This window comes from Poecilia reticulata, linkage group LG8 (assembly GCF_000633615.1).
Source record: "Poecilia reticulata strain Guanapo linkage group LG8, Guppy_female_1.0+MT, whole genome shotgun sequence".
Classification (NCBI taxonomy): Eukaryota; Metazoa; Chordata; class Actinopteri; order Cyprinodontiformes; family Poeciliidae; genus Poecilia; species Poecilia reticulata.
The window spans coordinates 8,481,345-8,501,026 of NC_024338.1; the positions used below are offsets into that span (position 1 = coordinate 8,481,345).

At 40.4% G+C, this 19,682-nt stretch overlaps 2 protein-coding genes across 3 annotated transcripts in view; both read right to left on the reverse strand.

Moving 5' to 3' along the window:
• Positions 1–4,288, reverse strand: part of LOC103468456 (thyrotroph embryonic factor-like) — a 10,467-nt gene extending 6,179 nt beyond the window's left edge. Inside the window, exon 1 of one of the 2 annotated variants that reach the window (XM_008415558.2) lies at positions 3,988–4,288. In XM_008415558.2, the coding sequence (XP_008413780.1) occupies positions 3,988–4,093 (106 nt within the window). In that variant the 5' untranslated portion in view covers positions 4,094–4,288. Of the gene's footprint in view, positions 1–503; positions 3,154–3,987 lie in introns of those variants that run through there. The other variant, XM_008415557.2, reaches the window with a different exon arrangement.
• A 1,834-nt stretch (positions 4,289–6,122) lies between these two features.
• LOC103468458 (zinc finger CCCH domain-containing protein 7B-like) lies at positions 6,123–19,680 on the reverse strand. Its single transcript, XM_008415564.2, has 22 exons — positions 19,594–19,680; positions 19,397–19,464; positions 19,233–19,269; positions 17,195–17,392; positions 14,334–14,492; positions 14,190–14,258; positions 13,663–13,720; positions 13,400–13,563; positions 12,099–12,654; positions 11,882–11,943; positions 11,703–11,796; positions 11,444–11,605; positions 10,144–10,358; positions 9,955–10,055; positions 9,682–9,863; positions 9,241–9,326; positions 8,468–8,628; positions 8,027–8,132; positions 7,289–7,397; positions 7,014–7,150; positions 6,758–6,927; positions 6,123–6,638 (listed from the first exon to the last, which is right to left on the reverse strand). Exons 2-22 carry the CDS (start codon positions 19,453–19,455, stop codon positions 6,455–6,457), a joined length of 3,069 nt encoding a protein of 1,022 aa, XP_008413786.1. The 5' UTR covers positions 19,456–19,464; positions 19,594–19,680; the 3' UTR covers positions 6,123–6,454.
• Between the last annotated feature and the right edge of the window lie 2 nt (positions 19,681–19,682).

A 19,682-nucleotide genomic window follows, 5' to 3' on the forward strand; every position in this document is an offset into this window, starting at 1 on the left:
TCTTCCGCATAAACAGCCCCAGACACAAAGCGACACAGTCTGAGCTGTGAAAAACAAATAAAACATTTAAAGTATGAGTTGGATAAAAAAGCCTTGCCATTTCTCCGTCTGGAAGTGTCCTAACAGAGTGGTTTTATTGGCTTCAGAGCGGCCCAGAGAAGTGGGAACTTTTTGTTCTTTTTACGCTACCCCCCACYCCCCCTTCCCCTCCCCAACCCCAGCTTCAGATGAAACAGGCTTAGAGCAACACATGACATGGCACACAAGCCACTCCAACACCAACACCCTTATGCTAAAAAAAACAACCCACACACATAATGATCCCTAAGTAGCACACGAAGTGTGTGTGTGTGTGTGTGTGTGTGTGTGTGTGTGTGTGTGTGTGTGTGTGTGTGTGTGTGTGTGTGTGCGTGTGTGTGTGTGCGTGCGTGTGTGAACTAGTTCTGTTACCTTAAAATAAAAGCCCTGTAAAACTCTTAAGAAGATTGACACCCGCAGCTTACCGTCGTCTCCTTCGTCCAGGATATTAGGAGGTGGGATGTCCATGATCTTCTTTAAAACAAAAGGGTAGGACTTCGGAGGAGCCGCTGCGGCTGGGAGCGCCACTGCCACCTCGGCTTTGCCAGGCATTATTCCGTGCCAAGGTTCCAGGCAGACGGAGGCTGAGTTGGCAGCTAGTGCTCGGTCCAGAACCACGGCGATAAAAACCCCGCACAAATTCCCCACTTTTTCTTCAACCACAGCTAATGTCGGACCTTCTTTATCAATAATAAGACGAGTCTAATAGACTTCACAACCGCCTCGTTCTGCGTACCCACCGAGCGCGCTCATTGGATATTCATGAGCGCGAGTACCACCCACTGAGGGGGAATAGTAGGAGCTGATTGGTCGTCGCTGCTTTTGAACATGAATATGTATCAGCGTCTCATTTTTGTTGTAGTTGCTACTCTGTCTTATAGGTAATAATTGCTGAAAGATAATGTACATAGAATAATATCACGAACCACATGTACAAACTGTAAGAATATGTAGATATCTGAACATATTTTTTCTATTTAAAAAAAAAATGGCACTAAAAATATAAATGAAAACTCTCACTAGATTGGACAAAACCCGTAGAGATAAAGAAGGCAAAAAAATTATAAATTAATTAAAGTTTACGTATGGCGTGCAGTCGAGGTCGCAAGTCAGCATCTCTCCCAAAAACACAGGCTGTCTGCTGTGACTTCTCTCGCAAGAACGGGACACTCGTGGACAAACACGTGCGGCCCGCCCTCGCCTTCCCTCACGTGAAAGCGCAAGCTGTCGAGGGGCGTGGCTTCATATCCTCCGCACGTGTGGGAAAAGGAGAACAGCAGCAAGAACATAACGCGCGTGCTCACGGATTAAAAACAAGCGGACAAGCGCGAGGACACTTGAAGAGCACAACAGACATCATTCACTACTAACTTTTTTATTTTTTATTTTATTTTTATTTTGTTTTTAAATTTATGTTCGCAGATTTGTTTCTAGTTCCCGAAAATGAAAACATTCGACTCAGTGCGGAGAACGAGTGAATTTTAATTATTGTTAAAAACTGACACAGAAAGTGGGGGACGCTCACGTTTCCACACACCTTTCTGGTCGTCACGTGCTCTCTCAAACTGAAAGGTGCACCGAGGTATTCAACCCACCTTCATTGCCTGTATCTGTTTACGCCATTAATAATGGATGCCTGGTAAACAAGCTGCTAGTCCGGGCTGAAAGGAGGCCAGGAAAGGCATTCAACCCATCTCCACTGCCTGTATCTGTTTACGCCATTAATAATAGATGCCTGGTAAACAAGCTGCTAGTCCAGGCTGAAAGGAGGCCAGGAAATTTCCCAGGCAGCAGCTGGTTCATGAATGCCTCGCAGAGCACTGCGGCCTGTAAACCACGCCGTCTTTATAACACCACACGATCAGATGACACCAGAACCTGCGTCAAAATGTTTGAATAGGTGATGAAAATCTACGGAAGTGCAATCGTTTCACTATTTTAAGTCATTTTAATGCCAGGGAAAAGGAAAAGTGGAGCCTGTGTGATCAGAGTTTTATCCAGCTGAGTCGAGCTAAAAAACATCAGTCCTCCCAGCCTGCACACTGCTAGTCAGCTGGATTAAACGAAGCTCCATGGGTCTTCTTTTTGCTCACAAGAAGTACAATATTTCTGCTCGAGAGAAGCAGTAATGGTGCTGAAACTACATAAGCGTCAGCCTTCACTCACTCTTATTAAGGGAATGCTGTCGTAAAACTGCATTTGCCAAACAACAGCTATCATATCTGTTAAGCATCTGAATGGAGGCTAGTTAACTGACTAACATCAACATCTCATTATTACTTACAGTATTACTTAATATTTGCAGAACGATAAAAAGCTGGAAGCTATTAAAAGTTGTGGGGAAAGTTTTATATTTTTATCTTGTATGTAAATGTTAAATGTAACGTTATTGTAAAGAAATTTGAGGAAAAGCAACTTGATCATTGCATTCATAGCAGTGAAATCCACATTGACCTTTTAAAGACAAGAAGAATGAAGATCTGCGGGTGATTATGGGGAAGATTTGAGTGATAAAACTTAGAATGAAAAGGGAAAAATGTTGCATTTATAACTACTGGTGTTTACTGAAAAGTTAAAGAATCCCTCTTCTAACCGTTTAACAAGAAGGTGTGACAGATTAAATCAAACATGAACAACAGCGACAGAATATAATAACCTAGTTAAACTTCTAAAACGTATAATTTTCTCTGTGCAGCTTGGCAGATGATGCGACAATCTGCCATACTGAGGGTTAAGAGAACCGTTTGAAGAGAACAACAGTGCTGTCCTTGGACTATACAACACAGGGAGCTATCCGGTGCTGAAACGGCCCCGCACTGCATACTTTTAGAAACATTTGTAATCACTTTGACAATTGTTGCAATGTGTTTCACTGGATCTCAAAAAAACAAAAGCAGTGGGTGTTGTTCATTCACATGTTTTCCGTTTTGTAATMCTCGGAGACATCAATCAATGACAGGAATAATTCGTACACATAAGTAAAGTCTCAGTAACCAAGCAAAAGACAACGTACAAATCCTAAACAACAAAAACCTTAAAAGATCACTTTTAAGTTTCTCGAAGAGACAACAATGTGTTTTTTTTGTTTTGTTTTGTTTTGTTTTTTTACTTCAAACTAAATGGTAAAGTGTGACGTCCGCAAAAGACTGTTTGTTTTTATTTTTTTTTTTGGACTATAGATTAAATTCATTTGAAACTTGCAGAGCAAATGAATGACTTATCTGCACCGCTGTAATGTTCAGAAGAGTGTGATTTTGGAAAGTTGAGTTTGAGTAGAAAAACAAACACTGAGTGAAGCCTGAGTGAAGGCTGTTCCTGTTTCGTTGCATCAGCATCAGGGTGGCCATGTTGTCACCACAAACTGAAAGATTGCAATCTGCTGATGTCACAGCTGTTCATGAGGAGAGGACATATTAGCAAACTAATAAGTGAGCCACACCTAAAACTCACCTGCGACTGTTGCACTGTGATCTAATGAATCACAGATTATTTCCCAGTACACGGTATGCAAATCTGTTTTAATTTATTTTTACTTATATCCTATGAGCAAACTGCATCAGTTTCAAGTCACAGAAAACAACAAATATATATATATATATATATATATATATATATATATATATATATATGTAGACTGTCACAAAGTAATGTCACCATCAGATAGCCCCATGATTGTTTAAAAGTAATAATTAATTTCTGGTGATATGGAGATACTYAATGCAATCCTTTACAAGTAATGTAAATAGTACTAGTCTAACATTAAAATGTATAGTTAGGCTTTACAGAACCCTACAGTAGGAGTATATCTCCACTTAAAATGGCATTAAAACGTTTAAAGAAAAAAACATAAATCGATGCAAACTTTTTCTGAACGAAACAATTAATAGATAGCATTAAAAAACAACTCACCGATGTCATCAAAAGCTGGAAAAGAGAAGGGATAGTCAGCCAGGGCTTTTAGGAGATCAGGAATTTCGCTTCTCTCTCCAAAGAGGATTTCACTCGTTGCTGACATGATGAACTGTGACGTACCTGCTCTTGTCGACAAGAAAAACAAAAAAACTCCACCAAAATAACAAGAACTGCTTCCACACAGAAGAAGGTCCTCAAAATACGAAGCAAACCCAGTATATGCGCTCTGCAACTCACTTTTCACTTTTCACTAACTTCTCTGCGTCACAGGGATGCCCGCATGTCTCCAAGTCTTATGGATTTAATGAGTAGCAGAAGCCGCGCCCCCGAACTCCGTGGATTCGAGGGCGCGGCCTTTCAGTTGAGCTGGAGAGCCAATCAGAAAGCGGAAGGCGGGTCCTCAAAGCGACAACAACAACAGGGTTTTATAGACTGGTAGCTGGGTTCTGTACACCATGCACGGCTGCACGTGCGGTCCCCAGCAGATCTTCATTAGGGGCGAGCAGTGACACCTAGTGGCCGATGCAGGCAGTGCAACGGTGTCATGTCAGTGGTTAACACGACACAATCTGGTTCCGCTGTGTCGGGAGCGCGCGCCGGGCAGCAGGTGCTGGCGTACGTGACTATTTGAGCAAACCGAGAACTTCGTCTAAAAAGAATACTTTTGCATCTATGTAAAAGTCGATTGATATAAGCATTCACGCTSAAAATCTAGTTCTAAAGTGACTTTCATTAATTCAAATTACTTTAAAACGAAGTTTCTTATTTTATTACATAATACAAGAATCGACATCCACCTCCAAATTTAGCATTTGCGTTACACATCTTTAATATAGTACATTTACTGCCACCACGTCAGTCAGGWAGCTGGTGCTCCTCTGAGATGCTTCTCCAACATATTGTTTGGTTTAGCATTTGTTAAAAAGCACAAGCTTAGTCTCATCTAACCAAATGACGTGGTTCCAATTAGAGTACATTGCAGCGAACGCCACATGTTTATATTTGTAATGGTAGGACTTTCGTCCATCTTTACTCCCCTCAAAAATGGGGATGTTTAATTAGTAACCCCTCTTTACAGCCAGTTTTTTCCCCTCCATCACCTCGTGAGAAAAAAAAATACTTTAGTATATTTAAAACATACTTACATTTGTGTAAGTACATTTTAAGTATACTAAAAGTATGCTTGTAGCAATTTTGATAACACTTTAAACAAACTTAAATATATTTGTACCAAAATAAACTTAAGAAATATATTAAATAAAAGTATACTTTAAGGGAACAAAATAAGCATTTTTTCAAGTGTACCAATGAAACAATATGCTTTTTAAGAAATGTGTATATTTAATACATATATGCTGAAAATAGAATTAAAAAAAATCATTTAATACTTACTTTAAAAGTAAACTATTAAATATACTGAAATTTCAGTACGTTTTAAATTGTATCTCAKTATGAGCATCATGCCTACTTGTGTGGAGACACGGGAAAAAAAAGAAGCATCCTAGCGACTAAAAAACCATCGATTCAAGTGTCATGTCATATTTATATTCCAGAGATTCAAAGAGTCAGAAGACGAGATTGATTTCTCCAGCTTCCAACAAACCTAAAAAGTGGGACTTATCAACTAGACCAAAAAAAGCCACCAAGAATTGAGCTACAAATGGATATTTTTCTACCTGCAAAGATCGTAAATCTGTTAAATATATTGGCTTTTGGTGGAAAATTATGCTACTGCAAGCAGGGTTGAATTTATTATGCCTAGCACTGTATTCCTGGTACACGCAGCATAATGTTTCTTATAAAAAATTAAAGACAAAAAGGAGAATTTCTGCAAAATGAAAACATAAATGAAGATGTCAGATTATGCATCGGTTTTGTGTGGGCTCCCCTCCACCTCAGAAAATAAAATAAGGAAAGTCTTTGACAGCAGGTTTCCTTGAYGTTTATTTAGTATTCTGAGAGAAAAATAAAAATGTCTCATGGCTTGTTTGTTTAAAATCAAAGTGATTGATTTTAAGTAAGTTTTTCCAATATTCAGCTAACTTTGATAAACTGAGGGACAAAATGATAAACTGCTTCTGAAAAAAGACAAACGGAGGGAGAAAGAGAAAAAACAAAAATAGGAAGCATGGTTGAACCTTAGACAAAAATATAGAACCGATTCTTTAATGGCAGCTACACGTTTCACAATCTATACATTACATTCAAAGGATACTTAACAATAAGGCTGACATTATGCAAAACAAGCAGTAAATKTGTTGCTAGAGACTTAAAAACATTAACAAAATTAAGTTTAGATGGTGACTTTTTTTTTGAAAGGCGAATACTTTCATAGATTCAATGGTATATTTGGCTAGCTGGAAATCCTGATTGCTGTCCCTTTGGTTTCAGTTCAACGAGGCATGAAACGATCACACMGACAGGTTGCCGGGTCCAAAACCGGCCCCGCGAAGTCCCACTGTTCTCAATCCTGAAGCAGAAAGTTGTACTTCCCAAAGTCAAGCTCGTCCGGCATGATGAGCATGTCTTCCCTGGCTTTGGCTAGCTTTTGTCGGAGAAAATCCCGTCTCTCGATCCACTCCTGCAGCTCCTCTGAACCGTGAGCGTAGTCGCAGCTTACGCCATCAGGACAGCCGCCGCCGCCKATCCTGGAAAGCACAAAGATTACGCTCAATTCACGACTGGCCATCGCCTGGGTTAAGCCGTTTCCGAACCCGAGGAAACGTCTGAAGCAGAGGAGGACAGGACAACCGGATTCGGAGCTTACTTGGGGCAGATTTTAAAACACGCTCCGGGGAAGCGGTAGCTCCACGTCAGAGCCTCGTCTTCACCCTCGCAGCTGAACACTCGGTCTTTGTGCTTCTCCGAAGAAATGTGCTGCTGCCACTGCCGCTCGCTGTTACTGTGCTTACCGCACAGCCGGCAGTGGAAGCCGTCCTAAAAGCAGGGATAATAAGGACGCATGTTCAAAACCTCCTTTTTGCTGCAATGCCAATTAATAAGCAAACGGACCATTCCCCAACCATTTGTTCTGCAAAGTCGGTTGGCATGGCGATGAACTTCTCCTCGGGGTTAGACTGATTGCACACGGAYCCATCTGACTGGCGGTTTTGAGCAGCTAAAGCCAGCCACATGCTGTATACTTGMTCCATGTCATGCACTGCAAACACAAACACAACCGGTTCAACAAACGCATCTAAAATGTGACTCCAAATTATTCAAACACCAGACAGGATTTGTGTGATTGTTTTATTATTTTTGTAGCTGCTGCAGTGGAGGATAAATTGAAATCACTCACACTCGTTATTTTTCATGTACATCCACATCTCCCTCTCCTCTTGGCTGTGAGCAAAGGTGCAGTTTCCAGTGTAGTTGCATTTTCTCTTCTCCAGGACCTGTGCACACATCTGACAGAAGAAACAAATGAATAAATACACGCAGAATCGCAAAAGTGTTCACACCAATTCGACTTTTMCACATTTTGTCATGTAAAAATCAGGAAGCCGTTTGTGTTTTAGTTGCATTTTATGCGACAAACCAGCACAAAACAGGGCCTAAATGTGAACAGAAGAAAGGATTTTCTTCACCCCTCATAAAAGTCTGAAGTGTGGATTTCATTTGTATTAAACAGAGAAGCAGCCAAGAGGCCCAACTCTACAGGGGCTGCCAATATCGATAGCTGATCCCAAAACAAAAGCAAAACTTATTGTAAAGATACTACTTGAAGTTGGTATTGCTAAAATTATAGTGACTGCCACACTTGAGGAAAGAGAAAATTGCAAGCCGGAGAATGTCGTACCATCTGTGAAGGTTCGGTGAAGGAAASTTGAATTTGTTTTACTGCAGGAGGAATTTCTCATGAATTGTTAGGAACAAAAAGAAACAACATTATGTGGAAATATTGAAGCAGAAGTTCAAGACATTCGATGTCAGGTTGAACCTCTGGGCTAAATGAGTCCTACAACAAAAATTTGGGGGCTCGTCCRGGATGAGCGCTACAAATAAAACCTCCTATATTCAGGATTAGCAGACCTACATCATAGTACAGAGGGAAGTTCTTGGCGTGYGGCAGTGGTCGGACATTAACCCATTTACTCCGCTCTGAAGACCTGACCAGCAGCACGCGTCTCTCTTTGGTCCACCTRGAAAAGAAAAGGGCACAAACCCAGACGCACTGGGTTAAATTAAATCTAGACACTGAATAGAGCAGATCTGTGGCTACAAAAAAACATTTTTAATTAACTGAAGCAGTCTTTAATGGTTTAAAAATGATTGTCAATGGTTTTGCCACTAAAGTCTAGTGAGAATATTGTACTACTCATATTATAATACATTTATTTATTATAACTACTGTCAAGAATGCATGTCTCTGTCTACAGTGTGCTGTGTCCCAAAGATTCTTGCCTGAATACGAGTTTATAGACCAGYTACATTAAATAAATCTACTGAATATATGTGGACTGTGGTATTTCCTCACGCATGTCTGGCTTTAGCTGTACAGTATTTGAGGCCTTTGTCCGGTTCGCTGATCAGGCCGTCCCGCCAGCACTGCGAACATGCAAACTTCATCTTCATGTTAAGACTTGCTCCAGCATTGCTTGATCCTTTTAATTTGCCTCCACCTCCACCAGAAGACAGCTGGAGACAGGAAAATGAATGGAGGCTAATGTTATTTCATGGCATCGTACATTTACAATCATACAGTTTTTGTATAAAAGTCATTTAACCCGGGAAAAGTCAGAAAACTTAAACATAAGTCAGAATTTCAACATGGAAAGTTGGATGTCAATGAACACTATATTACAAACAGTGAGTTGTTCAGGAATAAACTTCACCTGTACTCAGACATAGTACTATAAAACATAAGACATAACTGTCTTATSTTTATAAGACAGTTATGTCTTTCAAAAAGCTCAAAAAGCTGGAAAAAGACTCTCACGCTTTCACACACCTTTCTGCTTTTCTAATTACTGTAAAAACAAGATGCCAGTTGTTGGTTTCAAGGGTTAATAGACAGGCTTAGAGGATGTTTACTTTCTCTCCATAAATGAAATCATCACTTTAATACCACTCTTTGCTTTCCTTCAGGTTATCTCARATATTAACATTTATTTGACAAACACATTAACATTTAGGTGTGAAAGAAAAATAAATAAATTTGTAATGGGTCAATACTTTTTCTACTGAAAGAAAACAAGATGGAAACTAACTTCGAATAAATAGACAGCCTATACATGAACCCTTTCTTACCCTTTTTTCTTTCTCCTTTCTTGAGTTTTGTTCCTGCTTGTCATAAAATCTCATGGACACTTTCACAATCTCATCCAGACTGATGCCTGTAAATAAACACACATTTGRATAAAAACTGGTCACTATTTTACCATTGAGTATTTACAAGGTGGAAATCAACTATACATGATGCTTTMAAAAAAAAAAAMMAMMAAAAAWWWWTTTTTATCAACTCTTTAGAACAACAATGCAGGAAGTTTTGAAGAAAATATCACTTTAAAAATGTTTTTGAAATGTATTGTGAAGATTATATTTCAGGTACAGACAAATAGGATATGGAACATTTTAGCCTGGGCTGAATGTACCTTAAAATTTTACTCTTCTGAGAACAAAACTTCCTGGATCAAACAACCTGTGTGACACAGTTCAACCAGCGCGTCTGTTAGTGTGACCGGACCGCACCTGTGTGGCGCTGAACCCTCCAGGTTTTCAGCTCTATGACGGAGTGAGCAAACASACAGTTGTCCTCCCGCTGGCAGCCGTATCGGATGGCCTGTCGGCAMAAATCCAAGTGGCACACCACRCTGAAAGGACGGACTTTGCTGTAGTTGATGTTGTGGGTCCTCACCACAAAGGCCACGCACCTGGRAGGAGACAGAGGGGAGACGTTGGAGGCTGTGTGAACCTGGAACGAACGAAAGAAGCTTCGAGGGGTCGGGGTTGGTGYCGACTCACTTGTTGGCGTCAAAGTTGTGACGTGCGTCCAAATTGGAGCAGATGGCTTGACTGACAACAGAGCGCTTACTGATGATTCTAGGTTTACTGTCGTAGCATTCCTGAGGAGAAATAACAGGAAACACTTAAAAACTAAAAKTCTTGTCTTCAGTTTTAGACCTTCGGATACGACAGTGTGCGCGTACTAACCTGGCAGAGGAAGATAAACATGCCCTTGTGTTCCTGCAGAAGGTCGATGATGCTGCTCACCGGGTCCAGTTGGAGCGCTGATGATCCGAGCAGAGAGTACCTGTCCAGCCGTCCCTTTCTTTCCTCTGTCCAAACGTCGATCTCCAGCTGGTTGTAGGCAAACGTGCATTTTTCTCCATACTTGCACACACCTGAATCCCCAGACTTCAGCAGCTCTAAAAACAAAACAAAAAAAATATTCTTCTGCGTTTTTGGGAATAAATGTTTCAGCTCAAAGAAATAGAAATTTTTTTTTTTTTTTTTAAATAAATTTATTCATTTCATTTAAAACAAAACAGATGTTATACATACAAAAAGAATATACAAAACACAAATCAAAAAGAAAAAATGAATAAATGTTTCAGCTCAAAGAAATAGAAATATCCGATGACGTTAGCCTGATTAAATATTTAAAAAATAGTTTTTAAGCCATGGTTTCATTTATTAAAAAGGGGGAAAAAAAGTCATGCAGACCAAGYAGAAAAGTTAAAACACTAACTGTTAAAGCATTAAATTAAGGTTTTGGAAAGGCCTAGTCAAAGTCTGGACTTCAATCTGAAAGAGATGCTGTGGTGTGACTTCAAACTGTATGTTGTATTTAAACACAATATCTTTCTTTGATATTAATATTTTTATCACACCATTAGTGTGACAGGTGGTTTTTCTGCCATATTGAAAGTGTATTYYGCAAAGCTGCATTGGAGACATTTATTCTGCATCACAGGAGTCATGTGACGAAGAAGACAACAGGAAGTGGTMGGTGAATCATGTCACAGAATGTTTTTTTTAAYGTTAATCATTTATCACGTAAACAAACTTATACATGAGTGACTTTTATTTCCCTTCTTATTTATGGAAACACCAAAATTGTGTTAAGAGGAACATCGACAAAGTTTTGTGCACGGAAACGCAGCTACTGCTAGCAAATAGCGAGCATTAAGTGTTTCTTTCTGCAGGGTCCAGCTTCACATGAMCTTGAGCTGGACCTGAACACAAACAGTYATGTTTAATAAACATGTCCAAACTGCGTTTACTTAAATAGAAAGAAACTGAAACAAGCAGCATAAATGGCTRACAGATTTTATGTTTRAASARGCAAACCAAGCTTTTAGCATTTAATTCTCAAAGTTTTTACCGGTTATTATTAAGGATGGAACAGCRAAAAAAAATGCAAGGTAGATAAAAGGAACAGAGTTGTTTTGTTAAATAACAATAGCAGTGCTTGGATACTACAAACAGCGTCTCTTTGATGTCGTCTTACCRCGACAAAGAACAAAAGGTCCGTAGAACGCAGACTGGGCAGGAAGCGGTCTCACTCTTGTCCAGTCGGAGGAAGAGCCAGCTTTCCGTCTGCACAACAAAACGTCTCTCTTACAGTTGTGGACCAGGTCTGGCTTGTGAACAAAACTGTACACACTTGGACCTAGGACAGGAAATACACCCACACATTAAAAAAAAAAAAACCTATCTGTAGACATCCGTCAGGATCAAATCAGATGAAGAGAAAGCGTCCAACAGACCACCACGAGGAAAACAGATGGAGCAAGCCGGCAGGAAGTCATGGGTGGAGGACAGCGGGTTAGGGACAGTCCCGTTGTTATTGGTATCCTTCACCTGCAAGTGAAAATGACTCCTATTAATGTTAGAAAACAATACCGAAAATAAAACAGCAGSCAACCGGCTGTGAACCCAGTCTTACTTTGTTGAGTTTATTTGGAGATTTTGTTACAGAAGATGCAGATTTGACAGACTCTGAGAAACCTGAGGAGTAAAAGCAGAGCACAAATTACAAAGAGCAAAGAAACATCCAAAACGTAATTTTAAACATTTCCCCCCATCCTCGCATCCACACGGTTCTTAAAATCAAGCTTCCTGCATATCCGTATCTCCCACTCCTACAGATCAACTTTAATCACCGTTTGAGTTGAAGTCAGAGAGGGAGTCCAGGCTTGTTCCACCAACAGAAACCCCTGGTAGAGAAGGCCCAACATGTTCCACAGCGGGGAAGGAGTCCAAGGCRTCCAGAGAGTCGAGCTGCTTCGTGGCGTTAGCGGCGGCTTTTGGAATGTGGCCATTCTGAGGTTTTGCATTGGCAACGGACCCCGCAGTGTCCGCTTCATTCCACACTCGATCTAAAGTCTTTCTTCCCTCGCCAGGCTTCGTTTTAGGCTCCTTAGCAGCAGCAGCATTCGGCGTCAAGTGCAAAATGTCGTCAAGGATGTCCAGAGAATCAAGCCCGTCCAGGTTGTCCAGTGTGGAGGCRTCTGCTCCGCATCCATTCCCAGCAGTGTAGAGGTCATCGAGGATATCCAAAGCTGCAGCAGTCGTGCCGTGATCGCCGTTGGTGAACAAGTCCAAGGAGTTGAGCTGGCTGATGGATGAGCTGAAAAAGGCCGGGGGCAGCTGGGGCGACGGGGCCGGAAGGAAGTGGGTGGAAGTGGCTGCATGGCCAGGGTCCGAGAACGGCAGAGCCTGGGAAAGATTTGGAGATMAGAGAAGCAACGACTAAAATAATTATTTATAGCAACTCAYTAAGTTTAAAGTAGCAATMCAGGGTGTCTGCCGGCTTCAGGAAGTCAAAATGTAAGGTTTTTTGAGACATTTTTAATGCCACCTTGAATAAAATTTAACGCAAAAACAACTACAAATACAGGGGATTGTTGGAGGAACTTGTTGCATTACAATCAAGCATGGCAAAAACTATGAATCCTGCTTTGTGCCCATAGACAGYGAAGCTATACTAGCATTTAGTTGCCAGTAGCATCAACTGTCTCGAGTCACAATGAAGATTTTGCGTGCGACTCAAACTTTTTGTCTGACAAAAAATCCCTTGAGAAAAAAAMMAAAAAAAAAMCYTYCMWTWAAWWRKYCYKSYWMYTKKKKWWTTWAARSCYWWTTWMAWTTTTTTTTWAATTAATTTAAGACATTTYAAGGCCTTGATTTTAGTCACACAAATTTAACCTCCCMAGGGTCTTCGTTGGACCCCACACATCTTTTACTCTYAACAGTCAGCACACCTGGGATCAGGTCCAGAAACCTTGTGTTGTTTCGGGAACTGATGGTCTGACAGGACAACTCTGTCCCCACTTCCTGRCCGTCATTTGCCACACTCCTCCAAACCGCTGAAAGATGTGTGGACCCCTTATAATTACTACTTTTTMTACATAAAGTTTACTCATCTTCAAAGAAAAAAAAAGCAAAACACAGCTCTTTGTACCTCAGATGGAACCTGGCCAGTAGGAAAGCTGTCGAGCAGACTGTCCAGGTCGTCGTCCATCACCTCCAAGTCCTCCACAGCTTTCACCTGGTGAGCGACTGCAGGRCAACCGGCGCCAGGAGGCATGGAGGGGATGGCAGGCTTAGCAACGCTGCAGAAGACGACTGTGTGAAGCAAAAAGAAAATTTATCTCATGAGAATTTCAAACTTTTGGCTGATTTTGCGTTAATGAGAGAGCCGACATGAAAGTGAAGATTTCTGACCTGCTGCATCGGCACTTGGATGATTCACACCATTTCGAATAACATTACTGGGAGGGGTCTAGACGAGAGAAAAGGGGGGAAAAATATAAAATACAATCTGGGGTGACTTTAAATTTAAGAATAACAGCATAAAYTACTATAACAATAAATTATGTAAAAGGAAAATTCACAGCATAGTCTTAAACGCAGACTGAAGATCCATTACACCAAACTGAACAATGAAATACAGTAAGGTAAAAATAAAAATGTGTTATAGCTACAGAATTAAAGTGCTTTCAATATTACTTTCCATTTGCAGCTCAAATATTAGTTCACAACGTTTTGGCAAGAAAACTGACTTTTCTTTCCTTATTGTCCAAATTCACTACAAGATAGGATTTAAACCAACCTAAGCTGGGTTTTGGTTTCGTTTCACTGTGTTTGATTTATTGAAGCTCAACAACTCRACACCAAAGCTAAAAACAATATTTGTTTTCCTTATGCTTCACAAGGTAAACATCACCTCACTCGCTCACTTTTGAACTTACATAAGGTTTTCGAATTTTCATCCCCAGCTGGGAGGCCAGCTCCTGTGACAGCTCAATCACCTGCTTGTCCTGTTGAGAGTTAAACGAGTGAATCTTTTGACCTTTTTTTTTTTTACACGTCTCGGCATAAACATTTAACCGTACTTGAGGGTTGCTGAGCAGGCAGATGGTGGTGCAGTCGTATGCCTCCTTGTGCTTCCCCAGCTCCTTCAGGCAGAGCGCCTTCCTGTAGAGCGCCCTGCGACTGCCGTCGCACACCGCCAGAGCGCTGTCCGAGTCCTCCACGCCTTCAGGATACTTTCCCTTGTTAAATAAAGCAAGAGACGGCGAGGYGGCGTGTCACAACAACAAAGCACAAAAAAGAACATTCGATTACTATTTTGTTGGAAAGAACTTGTTGTCAGCAAGGTGGCGCTGTTGAGCGGTGTTTCCTCTGTATGCAGAGGTTCAATGACCTGGTAAATACCGAGCARAAACATCCAAGTGATTTAACCACATTTCTTAGCAGACATTCATCAGGCTGGCACTGTTTAGAAGGAGGAGGGGAGGAAGAACAGCCAAGGTAAAAACAACAGCAGGAAGAACCGTCGACTGCACTGGTTGTTCTAATATCCTGAGCTTACGCTGCAAAAAGCACAAAATCCAAAGTATTTTTGGCCTAGTATCTAGCATAAATGTAGTAGTACACTTGAAATAAGAGAAAACTAATGTACAAGTAACTTTTCAGGAACTTATTTTAAGTMAATAATTCCTCAGTACTGATTTTAAAAAGTAMTGGCAGATTATTTCACTTCTAGMATGTGAAATAGTGTTATCTGTGAAATAATTAATTAATATCAACTATTTTTTGATTAAAACAAAAACCAAATGTTGCTGGAAAGTTACTTGTAAGTTAGTTTTGCTTTATTTGAAGTGTAGTAAAACATCTCCACTATAAAGTAGACCAGACATACTTGGTAAGACTTTGTGTTTTTGCAGTTTACTGAGCTGGTAAATCGTAATAGTGATGAGTCACACCAATTAGTTTCTTTATATATCCAACAATAAAGAGTGACTGACTGTCTATTGTGTATGAATAAAGATCCATGTTGACTTCTGAGTCACCACCGGGATCAGCTGGATGATGTGAGGCGGGTGGTGCAGGACTTTGGACTTCTACATTGGGACAGACTGAAACTGATCACATATGGATCTCATTTTCAGTTTGATCAGATCTTTGTTTAAAACCAATCAGACCGCTTTTACTAGGCATTTGTACATCAGAGGATTTTTTTTCTTTTTAAACATTCACTTGGGATTGTACTCAGTCACAAGACAGCCGGCATTACGTACGTTTACATGGAGATAATTGGAATAAATCAATGAGACCGGCCCAATCAGAACATTCTGCATCTATTGTAATCTGAACCAGAGGTCTGGTTTATGTAAACTGATAATCCAAATGGCGTGCATGTAAACACTTGTCCTGATTATGTTATTCTGATTGTAGCAAACTGACCGGGCCTTGTGTTTGCGCCCTGTGTGTAGCATTAGTGGCTAGAGGCCAAGTCTGGGAAGCAAATCTGGCCTAAAACTAGTATTTTACGGTCAAAGCTTGGGAGGATCTTCATTTCCTGTTGTGCTCTCATCCTGTGATGCAGGAAGACCAGAAGCTTGTGTGTCTCAGCCTGTAGCTTCATTTTGGAGCCAGAAAAGTCTCAGACGTTGTTAAAACCTGCTGCAGGTTCGTTCTGGGACTCAGAGGACACAAAAACAACACACCGTTTGTTTTTATGCTCACCGTTTGTTTTTATGCTCAGCACAAACAGAAGTACAACTTCTTCTTCTGTTTTTTTATTTTTAGAGAAATTTTATAACTCTGCTCATGTCAGTGCTTGTATTCTTAAAACTAAAGCCTGCTGCACGTAAACCCACGGATTAATTAACTTTGTGCTCATTTAAATGATACATTTGGGTTATTTAACCCAATTATATTTCAATCCGATGAAGGAATTTTACACATAGCTGCTGTGAATGCCGTTAACGTGGACGGACCTGAAAACGGCTCAGTTCTCATCTGACCTAATGGAGCCCGAGAGGTTCTGCTGAGAGGAATGAGAAGAACTGGACACAGATGTGTGAGGGGCCACGACTAACGATTATTTTAGTAAACGATTACTCTATCTATTCTATTTTTTCATTGACGAATCAGATTTTTTTTTTTAAATTGGCACATTCTGCAGATTTTTAATTTAACCTTTCAAGTCGGGTTTTTTTGTGCAAAATCTCAGAAATACATAAAAAGATGTAAAATAATTCATTTACATTTTTCAATGAGAAAATGCAAATTTTATTACCTAAAATGAAACAACGTAGCATTTCTTTATTGTACGCTTGATCATTTGTAGCAAAGGAGGCATCTGCAGCTAAAGAAACACTGCTTATAATTATTTTTTGGATTATATAGCATAATGTGCCTAATGGGAGATTATTTTGACAGAATTTAAATAATGTGAAGCTGAAACTATGTCACTTCAGGAGTTCTGGGTAGAACAAATTTACCGACAAAGTTTTTTTTAATTTTACCTTAAATGGAAAAAGTATATTTAAAATAAAAAATGACTTAATAGAAGTAATTACTGCTTTGAGTACGTTGTTCTCATGGTCTTTTTCAGAGTCTTTACACTCCAGTTAACGATTAATTTGACATGTTGTTTTTATGACTTAATTTTTGTTTTTACGATGTAAAGCACTTTGAACTGCCTTGTTGCTGATATATGCAACGCAAATAAACTTGACTGATAAATTTGTTGATAATAACTCCAATAATTGATTCATTAGGAGTAATTCAATCAACTTAATCAGCCCTTAATATGTGACACCAAGCTTATGGGGTTACATTTAACAAAACCTGAGGCTGCAGGGTAGTATTCATGTAATCGTCTTGGTTTATAATCCATTTAATACATCTGCTAATATTTCAAAAACAGCTTTTCTTCACTCATCACCAAAGCAGAGAGCCTCACCATGCTGTGGTAGGCAGCGGCTCGGTTGACATACAGGCTCTCCAGCAGAGCTTGAGGGATCTGGATGTCCTCTCCTTCGGCGTAGGAGGAGATGTTCAAGGCCTCGGTGAACAGTCTGACAGCCTCCTCCCACTGCTGGTCTCGGAAGAAGGAGTTGCCCTCTTCCAGCAGGTTGCACACCAGGCGGGTCAGAAAGTCCTGAGTGAGAAAGTCGAGGAAAAGACGCAAACAAAAGCCCCTTTATTTACCGAGAGTCATGGCACATGATACGCGTTATCCATTTGGACGAATTTTAAATATTACAGAAAAAACAATGGGTGTTTAAAGTGTTTAAAACAGCCTTTTTTTTWAAGTATTCGCTGATTTATTTGATGATGGATTTTGTTTTGAATCACCACCATAACAAAGCATATTGAGCAACTGGGAACTGAGGAAACCAGTTCCTCAATGTGTTCTGTTTAGCTGTGTTTCTGTAATGAAGCTAATGCTCGAGCGACCCGGCCTGCAGTTGGGCCCGTTTGGAATGCGAATGGATTTCAATCCGAGGCTAAAGCGTGGCAGCACAGACTCTGGACTGCACTGGCATTGCTGAAATAAGTCAAACATTTCACAAAGAAGTCCTCTGGACTGCAGCATGCGCTTCTCCTAAACCTGTGTAAGCCCCAAATTAATGGTGCATTCACAGTCCTGCCGGTGACTTGCACCATCTGCAGCAGTGCGGAACCAAACCATTGAATATCGGCAGGTTTCTGAATTGCTTCCTGACTGCATTGTGCCAAATGTGCAGCAGGGTTTCCCACAGAAATCTTGCTAACCCCGGTGGTAGGAGCACTAGGGCAGTCATCCAGTGGTCCACCATGTTTTTGAGATAAAAAATTTTTTTAAAGTGACAGGAAATTTGAAAATATCATTAAGTAATTATGTGTTATTGGAAGAAATTAATCATATTGAAACAATAACTAAAATTCTGAAACATTTAAAATACCTAAAGTAAATAAAGAAGCCATGCTTAGCCTGATGGGGGTGCAAGTAAAGCCTGATGGGGGTGCAAGTAAAGCCTGGTGGCCCGCCAGGTTTACAATACACTGAAGGAAAGCCCTGTAAAGTTTAGTGGATGTCTAGTTGTTTGACATCCCCCACATTCACTGTAAACGGAAAAAAATATGCGTTTTCCAGTCATATAGTGCCATTTCATAGCATTATCAAGTAACTATTTTACCTTCAGTTGTTAAAAAAACGATATACATCAAAAGTGACTTAAATTATTTTCTAATTTAACGCCTTGAAATTGATGAGGGAATAATATTATAACATGAGGCAAAGCTCCAAAAAGTCGATTTAACATGACACTGCCCCTTTAAGGCCCTCACAGAAGAGATGTTTTGTGAGCAATTACACCCTAGCTCACTGCTAAAGGTGATTTGGTGAATTTGATTTTATGTAAATGCACCAGTGTAGTAAGAACTTTTTTGGTAATGTGCAAGAGGACCGGCCGAGAAAAATAAACATTGAGTTCAAAAAACAGGTTTCATATGTGGACTCCGGATGCATTAGCAGACACACAGACACTGTGACCTCAACGTGCCCATATCGAGAAGATAATGTAAACTTTGAGGAGAGAGTGCGTTAACCAGAACCCTATAAACGGGGTGCTGTCCAACGATTGGGGGGATTTCACTACAATTGACAACTGACTTGGGCTGCAGTATTGTCATAAAGCTTTGCTGCTCAACCAATGTCACTACACCAGCACCAAGAGGAGACTGGGAAGACCTCACACCAGATCAAAAGGAACTGAGCACAAACCAACAATTTCCTCCTGCTTCACAAGTAAGCGCTACTCTGTGTTGTGTGTTTGCAATCCAAGCAAAATGTCATAAACTTCTAGTAGTTCTTAACACCTTTGCAAGACACTAAGTAACACCAACTGTACTGAGAAGGATGCATGTCAGCAACAACATGTGAAAACAACAGCAAACACACACACACACACACACACACACACACACACATCAGATTAGATGACCACAGTCACTACCTGGTACCCTGCAGGATCTGGATAAGCCAACGGAGACCTAAAACACAAGACATAAACTTAATCAGAGGCGCTTAAATATCTCATCTGACAAGGATGCACGTCAAGGTTAGTTTCGTTTTCTGCTACAACGCCCTTGTACTGATACATAAAAACAATGTACTCACTGTATAAAAGCCAGAGCCCTGCTTATCTCTTCCTTTCGTTTCTCTCGGGTTGACTCCATGGTGGTCCACTGCACAAAAACACACACACAAAAAACCCAGCTAGTCAGGGGGGCGTACTCTAGGTCTACATTTGTATGTACTGTTACTTTTTTTTAAAAACAAAAACAATCACAAACATAACTTATAGACACACCTACCTGATAAAGTGAGGAAGTTGACCGAGCCAAAGCAAAGTTTAAAGGCAGTTCATGGTGGCAGGGTGAAGCAGGAACGGACGAGCAGCTGC